Raw genomic sequence first — 21,716 nt, forward strand, 5'->3', positions numbered from 1 at the left:
TGTGTTACTATGCTGGTATGTTACTATGCTGGTGTGTTCCTATGCTGGTATGTTACTATGCTGGTATGTTACTATGCTGGTATGTTACTATGTTGGTTGGTTACTATGATGGTATGTAACTATGCTGGTGTGTTACTATGTTGGTATGTTACTATGTTGGTTGGTTACTATGCTGGTATTTTACTATGTTGGTATGTTACTATGTTGGTATGTTACTATGTTGGTATGTTACTATGTTGGTTGGTTACTATGCTGGTATGTTACTATGCTGGTATGTTACTATGCTGGTGTGTTACTATGCTGGTGTGTTACTATGCTGGTGTGTTACTATGCTGGTTGGTTACTATGTTGGTTGGTTACTATGCTGGTATGTTACTATGCTGGTATGTAACTATGCTGGTGTGTTACTATGTTGGTTGGTTACTATGCTGGTATGTTACTGTGCTGGTATGTAACTATGCTGGTGTGTTACTATGTTGGTTGGTTACTGTGCTGGTATGTTACTGTGCTGGTATGTTACTGTGCTGGTATGTTACTATGCTGGTATGTAACTATGCTGGTGTGTTACTATGTAGGTTGGTTACTATGCTGGTATGTTATTATGCTGGTATGTTACTATGCTGGTGTGTTGTTATGTTGGTTGGTTACTGTGCTGGTATGTTACTGTTCTGGTATGTTACTGTGCTGGTATGTTACTATGCTGGTATGTAACTATGCTGGTGTGTTACTATGCTGGTATGTTACTATGCTAGTATGTAACTATGCTGGTGTGTTACTATGTTGGTTGGTTACTATGTTGGTATGTAACTATGTTGGTATGTAACTATGTTGGTATGTTACTATGTAGGTTGGTTACTATGCTGGTATGTTAATGTGCTTGTATGTTACTATGCTGGTATGTAACTATGCTGGTATGTTGCTATGCTGGTATGTTACTATGCTGGTGTGTTACTATGCTGGTATGTTACTGTGCTGGTATGTTACTATGCTGGTGTGTTACAATGTTTGTTGGTTACTATGCTGGTGTGTTACTATGCTGGTTGGTTACTATGTTGGTTTGTTGCTATGCTGGTATGTTACTATGCTGGTATGTTACTATGCTGGTATGTTACTATGCTGGTTGGGTATGTTACTATGTTGGTATGTTACTATGTTGGTATGTTACTATGTTGGTTGGTTACTATGCTGGTATGTTACTATGCTGGTATGTTACTATGTTGGTATGTTACTATGTTGTTATGTAACTATGTTGGTATGTTACTATACTGGTTGGGTATGTTACTGTGCTGGTATGTTACTGTACTGGTATGTTACTATGCTGGTATGTTACTATGTTGGTATGTTATTATGTTGGTATGTAACTATGTTGGTATGTTACTATACTGGTTGGGTATGTTACTGTGCTGGTATGTTACTATAATGGTGTGTTACTATGTTTGTTGGTTACTATGCTGGTGTGTTACTATGCTGGTATGTTACTATGCTGGTATGTTACTATGCTGGTATGTTACTGTGATGGTATGTTACTATGCTGGTATGTTACTGTGATGGTATGTTACTATGCTGGTATGTTACTATGTTGGTTGGTTACTATGCTGGTGTGTTCCTATGCTGGTATGTTACTATGCTGGTATGTTACTATGCTGGTATGTTACTATGTTGGTTGGTTACTATGTTGGTATGTTACTATGCTGGTATGTTACTATGCTGGTATGTTACTATGTTGGTTGGTTACTATGCTGGTATGTTACTATGCTGGTATGTTACTATGCTGGTGTGTTACTATGCTGGTATGTTACTATGCTGGTATGTTACTATGCTGGTATGTTACTATGCTGGTGTGTTACTATGCTGGTATGTTACTATGCTGGTGTGTTCCTATGCTGGTATGTTACTATGCTGGTATGTTACTATGTTGGTATGTTACTATGTTGGTTGGTTACTATGATGGTATGTAACTATGCTGTTGTGTTACTATGTTGGTATGTTACTATGTTGGTTGGTTACTATGCTGGTATTTTACTATGTTGGTATGTTACTATGTTGGTTGGTTACTATGTTGGTATGTTACTATGTTGGTATGTTACTATGTTGGTATGTTACTATGTTGGTTGGTTACTATGCTGGTATGTTACTATGCTGGTGTGTTACTATGTTTGTTGGTTACTATGCTGGTATGTTACTATGCTGGTATGTTACTATGCTGGTTGGGTATGTTACTATGTTGGTATGTTACTATGTTGGTATGTTACTATGCTGGTGTGTTACTATGCTGGTGTGTTACTATGCTGGTTGGTTACTGTGCTGGTATGTTACTGTGCTGGTATGTTACTGTGCTGGTATGTTACTATGCTGGTATGTAACTATGCTGGTGTGTTACTATGTTGGTTGGTTACTGTAATGGTATGTTACTGTGCTGGTATGTTACTGTGCTGGTATGTTACTATGCTGGTATGTAACTATGCTGGTGTGTTACTATGTAGGTTGGTTACTATGCTGGTATGTTACTATGCTGGTATGTTACTATGCTGGTGTGTTGTTATGTTGGTTGGTTACTGTGCTGGTATGTTACTGTGCTGGTATGTTACTGTGCTGGTATGTTACTATGCTGGTATGTAACTATGCTGGTGTGTTACTATGCTGGTATGTAACTATGCTGGTGTGTTACTATGTTGGTTGGTTACTATGTTGGTATGTAACTATGTTGGTATGTAACTATGTTGGTATGTTACTATGTAGGTTGGTTACTATGCTGGTATGTTACTGTGCTTGTATGTTACTATGCTGGTATGTAACTATGCTGGTATGTTGCTATGCTGGTATGTTACTATGCTGGTGTGTTACTATGCTGGTATGTTACTGTGCTGGTATGTTACTATGCTGGTGTGTTACAATGTTTGTTGGTTACTATGCTGGTATGTTACTATGCTGGTATGTTACTATGCTGGTTGGGTATGTTACTATGTTGGTATGTTACTATGTTGGTATGTAACTATGTTGGTATGTTACTACACTGGTTGGGTATGTTACTGTGCTGGTATGTTACTATAATGGTGTGTTACTATGTTTGTTGGTTACTATGCTGGTGTGTTACTATGCTGGTATGTTACTATGCTGGTATGTTACTATGCTGGTATGTTACTATGCTGGTATGTTACTGTGATGGTATGTTACTATGCTGGTATGTTACTGTGATCGTATGTTACTATGCTGGTATGTTACTATGTTGGTTGGTTACTATGCTGGTGTGTTCCTATGCTGGTATGTTACTATGCTGGTATGTTACTATGCTGGTATGTTACTATGTTGGTTGGTTACTATGCTGGTATGTTACTATGCTGGTATGTTACTATGCTGGTATGTTACTATGTTGGTTGGTTACTATGCTGGTATGTTACTATGCTGGTATGTTACTATGCTGGTGTGTTACTATGCTGGTATGTTACTATGCTGGTATGTTACTATGCTGGTATGTTACTATGCTGGTGTGTTACTATGCTGGTATGTTACTATGCTGGTGTGTTACTATGTTGGTTGGTTACTATGATGGTATGTAACTATGCTGGTGTGTTACTATGTTGGTATGTTACTATGTTGGTTGGTTACTATGCTGGTATTTTACTATGTTGGTATGTTACTATGTTGGTTGGTTACTATGCTGGTATGTTACTATGCTGGTGTGTTACTATGTCTGTTGGTTACTGTGCTGGTATGTTACTATGCTGGTGTGTTACTATGTTTGTTGGTTACTATGCTGGTATGTTACTATGCTGGTATGTTACTATGCTGGTTGGGTATGTTACTATGTTGGTATGTTACTATGTTGGTATGTTACTATGTTGGTATGTTACTATGTTGGTTGGTTACTATGCTGGTATGTTACTGTGCTGGTATGTTACTGTGCTGGTATGTTACTATGCTGGTATGTAACTATGCTGGTGTGTTACTATGCTGGTATGTTACTATGCTAGTATGTAACTATGCTGGAGTGTTACTATGTTGGTTGGTTACTATGTTGGTATGTAACAATGTTGGTATGTAACTATGTTGGTATGTTACTATGTAGGTTGGTTACTATGCTGGTATGTTACTGTGCTTGTATGTTACTATGCTGGTATGTAACTATGCTGGTATGTTACTATGCTGGTATGTTACTATGCTGGTGTGTTACTATGCTGGTATGTTACTATGCTGGTATGTTACTGTGATGTTATGTTACTATGCTGGTGTGTTACAATGTTTGTTGGTTACTATGCTGGTATGTTACTATGCTGGTATGTTACTCTGCTGGTTGGGTATGTTACTATGTTGGTATGTTACTATGTTGGTATGTTACTATGTTGGTTGGTTACTATGCTGGTATGTTACTATGCTGGTATGTTACTATGCTGGTATGTTACTATGTTGGTATGTTACTATGTTGGTATGTAACTATGTTGGTATGTTACTATACTGGTTGGGTATGTTACTGTGCTGGTATGTTACTATGCTGGTGTGTTACTATGTTTGTTGGTTACTATGCTGGTGTGTTACTATTCTGGTATGTTACTATGCTGGTATGTTACTATGCTGGTATGTTACTGTGATGGTATGTTACTATGCTGGTATGTTACTATGTTGGTTGGTTACTATGCTGGTGTGTTCCTATGCTGGTATGTTACTATGCTGGTATGTTACTATGCTGGTATGTTACTATGTTGGTTGGTTACTATGCTGGTATGTTACTATGTTGGTATGTTATTATGTTGGTATGTAACTATGTTGGTATGTTACTATACTGGTTGGGTATGTTACTGTGCTGGTATGTTACTATGCTGGTGTGTTACTATGTTTGTTGGTTACTATGCTGGTGTGTTACTATGCTGGTATGTTACTATGCTGGTATGTTACTATGCTGGTATGTTACTGTGATGGTATGTTACTATGTTGGTGTGTTCCTATGCTGGTATGTTACTATGCTGGTATGTTACTATGCTGGTATGTTACTATGTTGGTTGGTTACTATGCTGGTGTGTTCCTATGCTGGTATGTTACTATGCTGGTATGTTACTATGCTGGTATGTTACTATGCTGGTATGTTACTATGTTGGTTGGTTACTATGCTGGTATGTTACTATGCTGGTATGTTACTATGCTGGTATGTTACTGATGTTGGTTGGTTACTATGCTGGTATGTTACTATGCTGGTATGTTACTATGCTGGTGTGTTACTATGCTGGTATGTTATTATGCTGGTATGTTACTATGCTGGTATGTTACTATGCTGGTGTGTTACTATGCTGGTGTGTTACTATGCTGGTATGTTACTATGCTGGTGTGTTACTATGTTGGTTGGTTACTATGCTGGTATGTAACTATGCTGGTGTGTTACTATGTTGGTATGTTACTATGTTGGTTGGTTACTATGCTGGTATTTTACTATGTTGGTATGTTACTATGTTGGTATGTTACTATGTTGGTTGGTTACTATGCTGGTATGTTACTATGTTGGTATGTTACTATGTTGGTATGTTACTATGTTGGTTGGTTACTATGCTGGTATGTTACTATGCTGGTATGTTACTATGCTGGTGTGTTACTATGCTGGTATGTTACTATGCTGGTATGTTACTATGCTGGTATGTTACTATGCTGGTGTGTTACTATGCTGGTATGTTACTATGCTGGTGTGTTACTATGTTGGTTGGTTACTATGATGGTATGTAACTATGCTGGTGTGTTACTATGTTGGTATGTTACTATGTTGGTTGGTTACTATGCTGGTATTTTACTATGTTGGTATGTTACTATGTTGGTTGGTTACTATGTTGGTATGTTACTATGTTGGTATGTTACTATGTTGGTATGTTACTATGTTGGTTGGTTACTATGCTGGTATGTTACTATGCTGGTGTGTTACTATGTTGGTTGGTTACTGTGCTGGTATGTTACTATGCTGGTGTGTTACTATGTTTGTTGGTTACTATGCTGGTATGTTACTATGCTGGTATGTTACTATGCTGGTTGGGTATGTTACTATGTTGGTATGTTACTATGTTGGTATGTTACTATGTTGGTATGTTACTATGTTGGTATGTTACTATGCTGGTATGTTACTGTGCTGGTATGTTACTGTGCTGGTATGTTACTATGCTGGTATGTAACTATGCTGGTGTGTTACTATGCTGGTATGTTACTATGCTAGTATGTAACTATGCTGGAGTGTTACTATGTTGGTTGGTTACTATGTTGGTATGTAACAATGTTGGTATGTAACTATGTTGGTATGTTACTATGTAGGTTGGTTACTATGCTGGTATGTTACTGTGCTTGTATGTTACTATGCTGGTATGTTACTATGCTGGTATGTAACTATGCTGGTATGTTACTATGCTGGTATGTTACTATGCTGGTATGTTACTATGTTGGTATGTTACTATGTTGGTATGTAACTATGTTGGTATGTTACTATACTGGTTGGGTATGTTACTGTGCTGGTATGTTACTGTGCTGGTATGTTACTATGCTGGTATGTTACTATGTTGGTATGTTACTATGATGGTATGTAACTATGCTGGTATGTTACTATGTTGGTATGTTACTATACTGGTTGGGTATGTTACTGTGCTGGTATGTTACTATGCTGGTGTGTTACTATGTTTGTTGGTTACTATGCTGGTGTGTTACTATTCTGGTATGTTACTATGCTGGTATGTTACTATGCTGGTATGTTACTGTGATGGTATGTTACTATGCTGGTATGTTACTATGTTGGTTGGTTACTATGCTGGTGTGTTCCTATGCTGGTATGTTACTATGCTGGTATGTTACTATGCTGGTATGTTACTATGTTGGTTGGTTACTATGCTGGTATGTTACTATGTTGGTATGTTATTATGTTGGTATGTAACTATGTTGGTATGTTACTATACTGGTTGGGTATGTTACTGTGCTGGTATGTTACTATGCTGGTGTGTTACTATGTTTGTTGGTTACTATGCTGGTGTGTTACTATGCTGGTATGTTACTATGCTGGTATGTTACTATGCTGGTATGTTACTGTGATGGTATGTTACTATGTTGGTGTGTTCCTATGCTGGTATGTTACTATGCTGGTATGTTACTATGCTGGTATGTTACTATGTTGGTTGGTTACTATGCTGGTGTGTTCCTATGCTGGTATGTTACTATGCTGGTATGTTACTATGCTGGTATGTTACTATGCTGGTATGTTACTATGTTGGTTGGTTACTATGCTGGTATGTTACTATGCTGGTATGTTACTATGCTGGTGTGTTACTATGCTGGTGTGTTACTATGGTGTATGTTACTATGCTGGTGTGTTACTATGTTGGTTGGTTACTATGCTGGTATGTAACTATGCTGGTGTGTTACTATGTGTGTATGTTACTATGTTGGTTGGTTACTATGCTGGTATTTTACTATGTTGGTATGTTACTATGTTGGTATGTTACTATGTTGGTTGGTTACTATGCTGGTATGTTACTATGTTGGTATGTTACTATGTTGGTATGTTACTATGTTGGTTGGTTACTATGCTGGTATGTTACTATGCTGGTGTGTTACTATGTTTGTTGGTTACTATGCTGGTATGTTACTATGCTGGTATGTTACTATGCTGGTTGGGTATGTTACTATGTTGGTATGTTACTATGTTGGTATGTTACTATGTTGGTTGGTTACTATGCTGGTATGTTACTGTGCTGGTATGTTACTGTGCTGGTGTGTTACTATGCTGGTATGTTACTATGCTGGTATGTTACTATGCTGGTATGTTACTATGCTGGTATGTTACTATGCTGGTGTGTTACTATGCTGGTATGTTACTGTGCTGGTATGTTACTATGTTGGTTGGTTACTATGCTGGTATGTTACTGTGCTGGTATGTTACTGTGCTGGTATGTTACTATGCTGGTATGTAACTATGCTGGTGTGTTACTATGCTGGTATGTTACTATGCTAGTATGTTACTATGCTAGTATGTTACTATGCTGGTGTGTTACTATGTTGGTTGGTTACTATGTTGGTATGTAACAATGTTGGTATGTAACTATGTTGGTATGTTACTATGTAGGTTGGTTACTATGCTGGTATGTTACTGTGCTTGTATGTTACTATGCTGGTATGTAACTATGCTGGTATGTTACTATGCTGGTATGTTACTATGCTGGTGTGTTACTATGCTGGTATGTTACTATGCTGGTATGTTACTGTGCTGGTATGTTACTATGTTGGTTGGTTACTATGCTGGTATGTTACTATGCTGGTATGTTACTATGCTGGTATGTAACTATGCTGGTATGTTACTATGCTGGTATGTTACTATGCTTGTATGTTACTATGTTAGTTGGTTACTATGCTGATATGTTACTATGCTGGTTGGTTATGTTAGTATTAACTAATAAAATCCTTTATTTGACCAGTTTGTCCCATTGAGGTCAAAATACCTATTTTTCAAGGAAGACCTGGTCACAATACACTGTGCTAGATAATACTGTGTTTTGCTGTTTCGACACACACATAGAAATGTTGTGACCCACCTAATGCAGCATCCTTACTGACTAGATGGGTTTCCCAAATTGGAACGATGGGTTTTCTAGTTTCTGCAGTGTGCCTGTCCTCAGACCTAAGTCCCCTGCTACCTGGTGAAGTCAGGTCCCTTCTCAACTAGCAACAGCTCTCCCCCCTCCCCCCCTCCACACACCACTCTATCTTTAGCCCGGGCCCAAACCAAAAACAAGTTTACAAACATTAATTGACTCTGGCCGTAGCCTGTATGTTAACCTTATTCATCTTGGCCAGTCTATAGGTTCAGTGTACACGCAGGGCTCTCTGTGGAGAACTAAAGCTTCTTTATGGTGACTGGCTGAAGAGAAACCACAGCCGGATGACCACAACTGCTACACTGCATTCTTTCACTGGGCCTAGATCTGCTCATGGAGCTGCACCACAGGGCCTAGGCCTGCTCATGGAGCTGCACCACAGGGCCTAGGCCTGCTCATGGAGCTGCACCACAGGGCCTAGGCCTGCTCACAGAGCTGCACCAGTCGTGCACACAGAGCTTTGGTCTGGGAGAATCAGAGCTGCACCACAGGGTCTAGTCCTACTCACAGAGCTGCACCACAGAGCCTAGTACTGTTAGTCTTGAACCAGAGCTTGAAAAACTGGAGCTCCATTGATTTGATGGCTCTGTGGCAGTTTCCACCGATATGTTTTCCAGCTAAATGATAAATGTGTGTCTTTGTTTTCCCTTCAGGTCGATCAGGGCGGTGACCTCTTCAGAAAACACTGTGATAGTTGCTGTAGTAAAAAGGTATGTTTCCCTCTTCTCCCTCCTCTCTTTATGTCCTGATAGTCTCCATCTATAAACCAGTCACTATGATCATAGTCTCATCTATATACCAGTCACTATGATCATAGTCTCATCTATATACCAGTCGCTATGATCATAGTCTCATGTATATACCAGTCACTATCAGTGTAGTCTCCATCTATAAACCAGTCACTATGATCATAGTCTCCATCTATATACCAGTCACTATGATCATAGTCTCCATCTATATACAGTCACTATGATCATAGTCTCATCTATATACCAGTCACTATGATCATAGTCTCATCTATATACCAGTCACTATGATCATAGTCTCATCTATATACCAGTCACTATGATCATAGTCTCATCTATACAGCAGTCACTATGATCATAGTCTCATCAATATTCCAGTCACTATGATCATAGTCTCATCAATATTCCAGTCACTATGATCATAGTCTCATCTATATACCAGTCACTATGATCATAGTCTCATCTATATACCAGTAACTGTGGTGTATAGTCTCCATCTATATACCAGTCACTATGATCATAGTCTCGTCTATATACCAGTCTCTATGAGTGTAGTCTCCATCTATATACCAGTCGCTATGATCACAGTCTCATCTATATACCAGTCACTATGATCATAGTCTCATCTATATACCAGTTACTATGATCATAGTCTCCTCTGTATACCAGTCACTATGAGTGTAGTCTCATCTATATACCAGTCACTATGATCATAGTCTCATCTATATACCAGTCACTATGATCATAGTCTCATCTATATACCAGTCACTATGATCATAGTCTCATCTATATACCAGTCACTATGATCATAGTCTCCATCTATATACCAGTCACTATGATCATAGTCTCCATCTATATACCAGTCACTATGAGTGTAGTCTCATCTATATACCAGTCACTATGATCATAGTCTCATCTATATACCAGCCACTATGATCATAGTCTCATCTATATACCAGTCACTATGATCATAGTCTCATCTATATACCAGTCACTATGATCATTGTCTCATCTATATACCAGTCACTATGAGTGTAGTCTCATCTGTATACCAGTCACTGTTAGTGTAGTCTCCATCTATATACCAGTCACTATGAGTGTAGTCTCATCTATATACCAGTCACTGTGAGTGTAGTCTCCATCTATATACCAGTCACTATGAGTGTAGTCTCATCTATATACCAGTCTCTGTGAGTGTAGTCTCCATCTATATACCAGTCACTGTGATCATAGTCTCATCTATATACTAGTCACTATGAGTGTAGTCTCCATCTATATACCAGTGACTATGAGTGTAGTCTCATCTATGTACCAGTCACTATGATCATAGTCTCATCTATATACCAGTCACTATGAGTGTAGTCTCCATCTATATACCAGTCACTATGAGTGTAGTCTCCATCTATATACCAGTCACTATGATCATAGTCTCCATCTATATACCAGTCACTATGAGTGTAGTCTCATCTATATACCAGTCACTATGAGTGTAGTCTCATCTATATACCAGTCACTGTGAGTGTAGTCTCATCTATATACAGTCACTATGAGTGTAGTCTCATCTATATACCAGTCACTATGACTGTAGTCTCCATCTATATACCAGTCACTATGAGTGTAGTCTCATTTATACAGTCACTATGAGTGTAGTCTCATCTATATACCAGTCACTATGACTGTAGTCTCCATCTATATACCAGTCACTATGATCATAGTCTCCATCTATATACCAGTCACTATCAGTGTAGTCTTCATCTATATACCAGTCACTATGATCATAGTCTCGTCTATATACCAGTCACTATGATCATAGTCTCATCTATATACCAGTCACTATGATCATAGTCTCATCTATATACCAGTCGCTATGATCATAGTCTCATGTATATACCAGTCACTATCAGTGTAGTCTCCATCTATAAACCAGTCACTATGATCATAGTCTCCATCTATATACCAGTCACTATGATCATAGTCTCCATCTATATACAGTCACTATGATCATAGTCTCATCTATATACCAGTCACTATGATCATAGTCTCATCTATATACCAGTCACTATGATCATAGTCTCATCTATATACCAGTCACTATGATCATAGTCTCATCTATACACCAGTCACTATGATCATAGTCTCATCAATATTCCAGTCACTATGATCATAGTCTCATCAATATTCCAGTCACTATGATCATAGTCTCATCTATATACCAGTCACTATGATCATAGTCTCATCTATATACCAGTAACTGTGGTGTATAGTCTCCATCTATATACCAGTCACTATGATCATAGTCTCGTCTATATACCAGTCTCTATGAGTGTAGTCTCCATCTATATACCAGTCACTATGATCATAGTCTCATCGAAACCAGTCACTATGATCATAGTCTCATCTATATACCAGTCACTATGATCATAGTCTCATCTATACACCAGTCACTATGATCATAGTCTCATCAATATTCCAGTCACTATGATCATAGTCTCCATCTATATAACAGTCACAATGATCATAGTCTCATCTATATACCAGTCACTATGATCATAGTCTCATCTATATACCAGTCACTATGATCATAGTCTCCATCTATATACCAGTCACTATCAGTGTAGTCTCCATCTATATACCAGTCACTATGAGTGTAGTCTGATCTATATACCAGTCACTATGAGCGTAGTCTCCATCTATATACCAGTCACTATGAGTGTAGTCTCATCTATATACCAGTCACTATGACTGTAGTCTCCATCTATATACCAGTCACTATGATCATAGTCTCATCTATATACCAGTCACTATGATCATAGTCTCATCTATATACCAGTTACTATGATCATAGTCTCCTCTGTATACCAGTCACTATGAGTGTAGTCTCATCTATATACCAGTCACTATGATCATAGTCTCATCTATATACCAGTCACTATGATCATAGTCTCATCTATATACCAGTAACTATGATCATAGTCTCATCTATATACCAGTCACTATGATCATAGTCTCCATCCATATACCAGTCACTATCAGTGTAGTCTCCATCTATATACCAGTCACTATGAGTGTAGTCTCATCTATATACCAGTCACTATGATCATAGTCTCATCTATATACCAGCCACTATGATCATAGTCTCATCTATATACCAGTCACTATGATCATTGTCTCATCTATATACCAGTCACTATGAGTGTAGTCTCATCTGTATACCAGTCACTGTTAGTGTAGTCTCCATCTATATACCAGTCACTATGAGTGTAGTCTCATCTATATACCAGTCACTGTGAGTGTAGTCTCCATCTATATACCAGTCACTATGAGTGTAGTCTCATCTATATACCAGTCACTGTGAGTGTAGTCTCCATCTATATACCAGTCACTGTGATCATAGTCTCATCTATATACCAGTCACTATGAGTGTAGTCTCATCTATGTACCAGTCACTATGATCATAGTCTCATCTATATACCAGTCACTATGAGTGTAGTCTCCATCTATATACCAGTCACTATGAGCATAGTCTCCATCTATATACCAGTCACTATGAGTGTAGTCTCATCTATATACCAGTCACTATGAGTGTAGTCTCATCTATATACCAGTCACTATGAGTGTAGTCTCCATCTATATACCAGTCACTATGATCGTAGTCTCTATCTATATACCAGTCAGTATTAGTGTAGTCTCATCTATATACCAGTCACTATGAGTGTAGTCTCCATCTATATAACAGTCACTATGAGTGTAGTCTCATCTATAAACCAGTCATTATGAGTGTAGTCTCATCTATATACCAGTCACTGTGAGTGTAATCTCCATCTATATACCAGTCACTTTGAGTGTAGTCTCCATCTATATACCAGTCACTATGAGTGTAGTCTCCGTCTATATACCAGTCACTATGAGTGTAGTCTCATCTATATACCATTCACTATGAGTGTAGTCTCCATCTATATACCAGTCACTGTGAGTGTAGTCTCCATCTATATACCAGTCACTGTGAGTGTAGTCTCATCTATATACCAGTCACTATGAGTGTAGTCTCCATCTATATACCAGTCAATATGAGTGTAGTCTCATCTATATACCAGTCACTGTGAGTGTAGTCTCATCTATATACAGTCACTATGAGTGTAGTCTCATCTATATACCAGTCACTATGACTGTAGTCTCCATCTATATACCAGTCACTATGAGTGTAGTCTCATCTATATACAGTCACTATGAGTGTAGTCTCATCTATATACCAGTCACTATGACTGTAGTCTCCATCTATATACCAGTCACTATGATCATAGTCTCCATCTATATACCAGTCACTATCAGTGTAGTCTCCATCTATATACCAGTCACTATGATCATAGTCTCGTCTATATAGCAGTCACTATGATCATAGTCTCATCTATATACCAGTCACTATGATCATAGTCTCATCTATATACCAGTCACTATGATCATAGTCTCATCTATATACCAGTCACTATGATCATAGTCTCATCTATATACAGTCACTATGATCATAGTCTCATCTATATACCAGTCACTATGATCATTGTCTCATCTATATACCAGTCACTATGAGTGTAGTCTCATCTATATTCCAGTCACTGTGAGTGTTGTCTCCATCTATATACCAGTCACTATGAGTGTAGTCTCATCTATATACCAGTCAATGTGAGTGTAGTCTCCATCTATATACCAGTCACTATGATCATAGTCTCCATCTATATACCAGTAACTATGAGTGTAGTCTCTATCTATATACCAGTCACTATGGGTGTAGTCTCCATCTATATACCAGTCACTATGAGTGTAGTGTCATCTATATACCAGTCACTATGACTGTAGTCTCCATCTATATACCAGTCACTATGAGTGTAGTCTCATCTATAAACCAGTCATTATGAGTGTAATCTCCATCTATATACCAGTCACTGTGAGTGTAGTCTCCATCTATACACCAGTCACTATGATCATAGTCTCATCAATATTCCAGTCACTATATTCATAGTCTCCATCTATATACCAGTCACTATGAGTGTAGTCTCCATCTATATACCAGTCACTATGAGTGTAGTCTCCATCTATATACCAGTCACTATGAGTGTAGTCTCCATCTATATACCAGTCACTATGAGTGTAGTCTCATCTATATACCAGTCACTATGATCATAGTCTCATCTATATACCAGTCACTATGAGTGTAGTCTCCATCTATATACCAGTCACTATGATCATAGTCTCATCTATATACCAGTCACTATGGGTGTAGTCTCATCTATATACCAGTCACTGTGAGTGTAGTCTCATCTATATACCAGTCACTATGATCATAGTCTCATCTATATACCAGTCACTATGGGTGTAGTCTCATCTATATACCAGTCACTATGAGTGTAGTCTCCATCTATATACCAGTCACTGTGAGTGTAGTCTCATCTATATACCAGTCACTGTGAGTGTAGTCTCATCTATATACCAGTCACTATGAGTGTAGTCTCATCTATATACCAGTCACTATGAGTGTAGTCTCCATCTATAAACCAGTCACTATGATCAAAGTCTCCATCTATATACCAGTCACTATGATCATAGTCTCATCTATATACCAGTCACTATGGGTGTAGTCTCCATCTATATACCAGTCACTATGAGTGTAGTCTCATCTATATACCAGTCACTATGATCATAGTCTCATCTATATACCAGTCACTATGAGTGTAGTCTCCATCTATATACCAGTCACTATGATCATAGTCTCATCTATATACCAGTCACTATGGGTGTAGTCTCATCTATATACCAGTCACTATGAGTGTAGTCTCCATCTATATACCAGTCACTGTGAGTGTAGTCTCATCTATATACCAGTCACTATGAGTGTAGTCTCCATCTATAAACCAGTCACTATGATCATAGTCTCCATCTATATACCAGTCACTATGATCATAGTCTCATCTATATACCAGTCACTGTGAGTGTAGTCTCATCTATATACCAGTCACTGTGAGTGTAGTCTCCATCTATATACCAGTGACTATGAGTGTAGTCTCATCTATAAACCAGTCACTGTGAGTGTAGTCTCCATCTATATACCAGTCACTATGAGTGTAGTCTCATCTATATACCAGTCACTGTGAGTGTAGTCTCATCTATATACCAGTCACTATGAGTGTAGTCTCCATCTATATACCAGTCACTGTGAGTGTAGTCTCATCTATATACCAGTCACTGTGAGTGTAGTCTCATCTATATACCAGTCACTATGAGTGTAGTCTCATCTATATACCAGTCACTGTGAGTGTAGTCTCATCTATATACCAGTCACTATGAGTGTAGTCTCATCTATATACCAGTCACTGTGAGTGTAGTCTCATCTATATACCAGTCACTATGAGTCTAGTCTCCATCTATATACCAGTCACTGTGAGTGTAGTCTCATCTATATACCAGTCACTGTGATTGTAGTCTCATCTATATACCAGTCACTATGAGTGTAGTCTCATCTATATACCAGTCACTATGAGTGTAGTCTCCATCTATATACCAGTCACTATGAGTGTAGTCTCATCTATATACCAGTCACTGTGAGTGTAGTCTCCATCTATATACCAGTCACTATGAGTGTAGTCTCCATCTATATACCAGTCACTGTGAGTGTAGTCTCATCTATATACCAGTCACTGTGAGTGTAGTCTCATCTATATACAGTCACTATGAGTGTAGTCTCATCTATATACCAGTCACTATGAGTGTAGTCTCCATCTATATACCAGTCACTGTGAGTGTAGTCTCATCTATATACCAGTCACTATGAGTGTAGTCTCCATCTATATACCAGTCACTGTGAGTGTAGTCTCATCTAGATACCAGTCACTGTGAGTGTAGTCTCATCTATATACCAGTCACTATGAGTGTAGTATCCATCTATATACCAGTCACTATGAGTGTAGTCTCATCTATATACCAGTCACTGTGAGTGTAGTCTCATCTATATACAGTCAATATGAGTGTAGTCTCCATCTATATACCAGTCACTGTGAGTGTAGTCTCATCTATATACCAGTCACTATGATCATAGTCTCATCTATATACCAGTCACTATGATCATAGTCTCATCTATATACCAGTCACTATGATCATAGTCTCATCTATATACCAGTCACTATGAGTGTAGTCTCATCTATATACCAGTCACTATGAGTGTAGTCTCCATCTATATACCAGTCACTATGAGTGTAGTCTCATCTATAAACCAGTCATTATGAGTGTAGTCTCATCTATATACCAGTCACTGTGAGTGTAATCTCCATCTATATACCAGTCACTGTGAGTGTAGTCTCATCTATATACCAGTCACTATGAGTGTAGTCTCCATCTATATACCAGTCACTGTGAGTGTAGTCTCATCTAGATACCAGTCACTGTGAGTGTAGTCTCATCTATATACCAGTCACTATGAGTGTAGTCTCCATCTATATACCAGTCACTATGAGTGTAGTCTCATCTATATACCAGTCACTGTGAGTGTAGTCTCATCTATATACAGTCACTATGAGTGTAGTCTCCATCTATATACCAGTCACTGTGAGTGTAGTCTCATCTATATACCAGTCACTATGATCATAGTCTCATCTATATACCAGTCACTATGATCATAGTCTCATCTATATACCAGTCACTATGAGTGTAGTCTCCATCTATATACCAGTCACTATGATCATAGTCTCATCTATATACCAGTCACTATGATCATAGTCTCATCTATATACCAGTCACTATGATCATAGTCTCATCTATATACCAGTCACTATGATCATAGTCTCATCTATATACCAGTCACTATGATCATTGTCTCATCTATATACCAGTCAGTATTAGTGTAGTCTCATCTGTATACCAGTCACTGTTAGTGTAGTCTCCATCTATATACCAGTCACTATGAGTGTAGTCTCCTTCTATATACCAGTCACTGTGAGTGTAGTCTCCATCTATATACCAGTGGCTATGAGTGTAGTCTCATCTATATACCAGTCACTATGATCATAGTCTCATCTATAAACCAGTCACTATGAGTGTAGTCTCATCTATATACCAATCAATGTGAGTGTAGTCTCCATCTATATACCAGTCACTGTGAGTGTAGTCTCATCTATATACCAGTCACTGTGAGTGTAGTCTCATCTATATACCAGTCACTATGATCATAGTCTCATCTATATACCAGTCACTATGAGTGTAGTCTCCATCTATAAACCAGTCACTATGATCATAGTCTCCATCTATATACCAGTCACTATGATCATAGTCTCATCTATATACCAGTCACTATGGGTGTAGTCTCCATCTATATACCAGTCACTATGAGTGTAGTCTCATCTATATACCAGTCACTATGAGTGTAGTCTCCATCTATAAACCAGTCACTATGATCATAGTCTCCATCTATATACCAGTCACTATGATCATAGTCTCATCTATATACCAGTCACTATGGGTGTAGTCTCCATCTATATACCAGTCACTATGAGTGTAGTCTCATCTATATACCAGTCACTATGAGTGTAGTCTCCATCTATATACCAGTCACTATGAGTGTAGTCTCCATCTATGTACCAGTCACTATGATCATAGTCTCATCTATATACCAGTCACTATGATCATAGTCTCATCTATATACCAGTCACTATGATCATTGTCTCATCTATATACCAGTCACTATGAGTGTAGTCTCATCTATATTCCAGTCACTGTGAGTGTTGTCTCCATCTATATACCAGTCACTATGAGTGTAGTCTCATCTATATACCAGTCAATGTGAGTGTAGTCTCCATCTATATACCAGTCACTATGATCATAGTCTCCATCTATATACCAGTAACTATGAGTGTAGTCTCTATCTATATACCAGTCACTATGGGTGTAGTCTCCATCTATATACCAGTCACTATGAGTGTAGTGTCATCTATATACCAGTCACTATGACTGTAGTCTCCATCTATATACCAGTCACTATGAGTGTAGTCTCATCTATAAACCAGTCATTATGAGTGTAATCTCCATCTATATACCAGTCACTGTGAGTGTAGTCTCCATCTATACACCAGTCACTATGATCATAGTCTCATCAATATTCCAGTCACTATATTCATAGTCTCCATCTATATACCAGTCACTATGAGTGTAGTCTCCATCTATATACCAGTCACTATGAGTGTAGTCTCCATCTATATACCAGTCACTATGAGTGTAGTCTCCATCTATATACCAGTCACTATGAGTGTAGTCTCATCTATATACCAGTCACTATGATCATAGTCTCATCTATATACCAGTCACTATGAGTGTAGTCTCCATCTATATACCAGTCACTATGATCATAGTCTCATCTATATACCAGTCACTATGGGTGTAGTCTCATCTATATACCAGTCACTGTGAGTGTAGTCTCATCTATATACCAGTCACTATGATCATAGTCTCATCTATATACCAGTCACTATGGGTGTAGTCTCATCTATATACCAGTCACTATGAGTGTAGTCTCCATCTATATACCAGTCACTGTGAGTGTAGTCTCATCTATATACCAGTCACTGTGAGTGTAGTCTCATCTATATACCAGTCACTATGAGTGTAGTCTCATCTATATACCAGTCACTATGAGTGTAGTCTCCATCTATAAACCAGTCACTATGATCAAAGTCTCCATCTATATACCAGTCACTATGATCATAGTCTCATCTATATACCAGTCACTATGGGTGTAGTCTCCATCTATATACCAGTCACTATGAGTGTAGTCTCATCTATATACCAGTCACTATGATCATAGTCTCATCTATATACCAGTCACTATGAGTGTAGTCTCCATCTATATACCAGTCACTATGATCATAGTCTCATCTATATACCAGTCACTATGGGTGTAGTCTCATCTATATACCAGTCACTATGAGTGTAGTCTCCATCTATATACCAGTCACTGTGAGTGTAGTCTCATCTATATACCAGTCACTATGAGTGTAGTCTCCATCTATAAACCAGTCACTATGATCATAGTCTCCATCTATATACCAGTCACTATGATCATAGTCTCATCTATATACCAGTCACTGTGAGTGTAGTCTCATCTATATACCAGTCACTGTGAGTGTAGTCTCCATCTATATACCAGTGACTATGAGTGTAGTCTCCATCTATATACCAGTCACTATGAGTGTAGTCTCATCTATATACCAGTCACTATGAGTGTAGTCTCATCTATATACCAGTCACTATGAGTGTAGTCTCCATCTATATACCAGTCACTATGAGTGTAGTCTCATCTATAAACCAGTCATTATGAGTGTAGTCTCATCTATATACCAGTCACTGTGAGTGTAATCTCCATCTATATACCAGTCACTGTGAGTGTAGTCTCATCTATATACCAGTCACTATGAGTGTAGTCTCCATCTATATACCAGTCACTGTGAGTGTAGTCTCATCTAGATACCAGTCACTGTGAGTGTAGTCTCATCTATATACCAGTCACTATGAGTGTAGTCTCCATCTATATACCAGTCACTATGAGTGTAGTCTCATCTATATACCAGTCACTGTGAGTGTAGTCTCATCTATATACAGTCACTATGAGTGTAGTCTCCATCTATATACCAGTCACTGTGAGTGTAGTCTCATCTATATACCAGTCACTATGATCATAGTCTCATCTATATACCAGTCACTATGATCATAGTCTCATCTATATACCAGTCACTATGAGTGTAGTCTCATCTATATACCAGTCACTATGAGTGTAGTCTCCATCTATAAACCAGTCACTATGATCATAGTCTCCATCTATATACCAGTCACTATGATCATAGTCTCATCTATATACCAGTCACTGTGAGTGTAGTCTCATCTATATACCAGTCACTGTGAGTGTAGTCTCCATCTATATACCAGTGACTATGAGTGTAGTCTCATCTATAAACCAGTCACTGTGAGTGTAGTCTCCATCTATATACCAGTCACTATGAGTGTAGTCTCATCTATATACCAGTCACTGTGAGTGTAGTCTCATCTATATACCAGTCACTATGAGTGTAGTCTCCATCTATATACCAGTCACTGTGAGTGTAGTCTCATCTATATACCAGTCACTGTGAGTGTAGTCTCATCTATATACCAGTCACTATGAGTGTAGTCTCATCTATATACCAGTCACTGTGAGTGTAGTCTCATCTATATACCAGTCACTATGAGTGTAGTCTCATCTATATACCAGTCACTGTGAGTGTAGTCTCATCTATATACCAGTCACTATGAGTCTAGTCTCCATCTATATACCAGTCACTGTGAGTGTAGTCTCATCTATATACCAGTCACTGTGATTGTAGTCTCATCTATATACCAGTCACTATGAGTGTAGTCTCATCTATATACCAGTCACTATGAGTGTAGTCTCCATCTATATACCAGTCACTATGAGTGTAGTCTCATCTATATACCAGTCACTGTGAGTGTAGTCTCCATCTATATACCAGTCACTATGAGTGTAGTCTCCATCTATATACCAGTCACTGTGAGTGTAGTCTCATCTATATACCAGTCACTGTGAGTGTAGTCTCATCTATATACAGTCACTATGAGTGTAGTCTCATCTATATACCAGTCACTATGAGTGTAGTCTCCATCTATATACCAGTCACTGTGAGTGTAGTCTCATCTATATACCAGTCACTATGAGTGTAGTCTCCATCTATATACCAGTCACTGTGAGTGTAGTCTCATCTAGATACCAGTCACTATGAGTGTAGTCTCATCTATATACCAGTCACTATGAGTGTAGTATCCATCTATATACCAGTCACTATGAGTGTAGTCTCATCTATATACCAGTCACTGTGAGTGTAGTCTCATCTATATACAGTCAATATGAGTGTAGTCTCCATCTATATACCAGTCACTGTGAGTGTAGTCTCATCTATATACCAGTCACTATGATCATAGTCTCATCTATATACCAGTCACTATGATCATAGTCTCATCTATATACCAGTCACTATGATCATAGTCTCATCTATATACCAGTCACTATGAGTGTAGTCTCATCTATATACCAGTCACTATGAGTGTAGTCTCCATCTATATACCAGTCACTATGAGTGTAGTCTCATCTATAAACCAGTCATTATGAGTGTAGTCTCATCTATATACCAGTCACTGTGAGTGTAATCTCCATCTATATACCAGTCACTGTGAGTGTAGTCTCATCTATATACCAGTCACTATGAGTGTAGTCTCCATCTATATACCAGTCACTGTGAGTGTAGTCTCATCTAGATACCAGTCACTGTGAGTGTAGTCTCATCTA

General features: G+C 38.2%; 1 protein-coding gene across 1 annotated transcript in view; it reads left to right on the plus strand.

Moving 5' to 3' along the window:
* LOC106591626 (high affinity cAMP-specific and IBMX-insensitive 3',5'-cyclic phosphodiesterase 8A) overlaps positions 1 to 21,716 on the plus strand; it is a 238,392-nt gene that overhangs the window by 155,464 nt on the left and 61,212 nt on the right. Inside the window, 1 exon segment of the mRNA XM_082969783.1 lies at positions 9,257 to 9,313. Within this exon segment, the coding sequence (XP_082825909.1) occupies positions 9,257 to 9,313 (57 nt within the window).

This window comes from Salmo salar, chromosome 26 (genome assembly GCF_965601325.2).
Source record: "Salmo salar chromosome 26, fSalSal1, whole genome shotgun sequence".
Taxonomy (NCBI): Eukaryota; Metazoa; Chordata; class Actinopteri; order Salmoniformes; family Salmonidae; genus Salmo; species Salmo salar.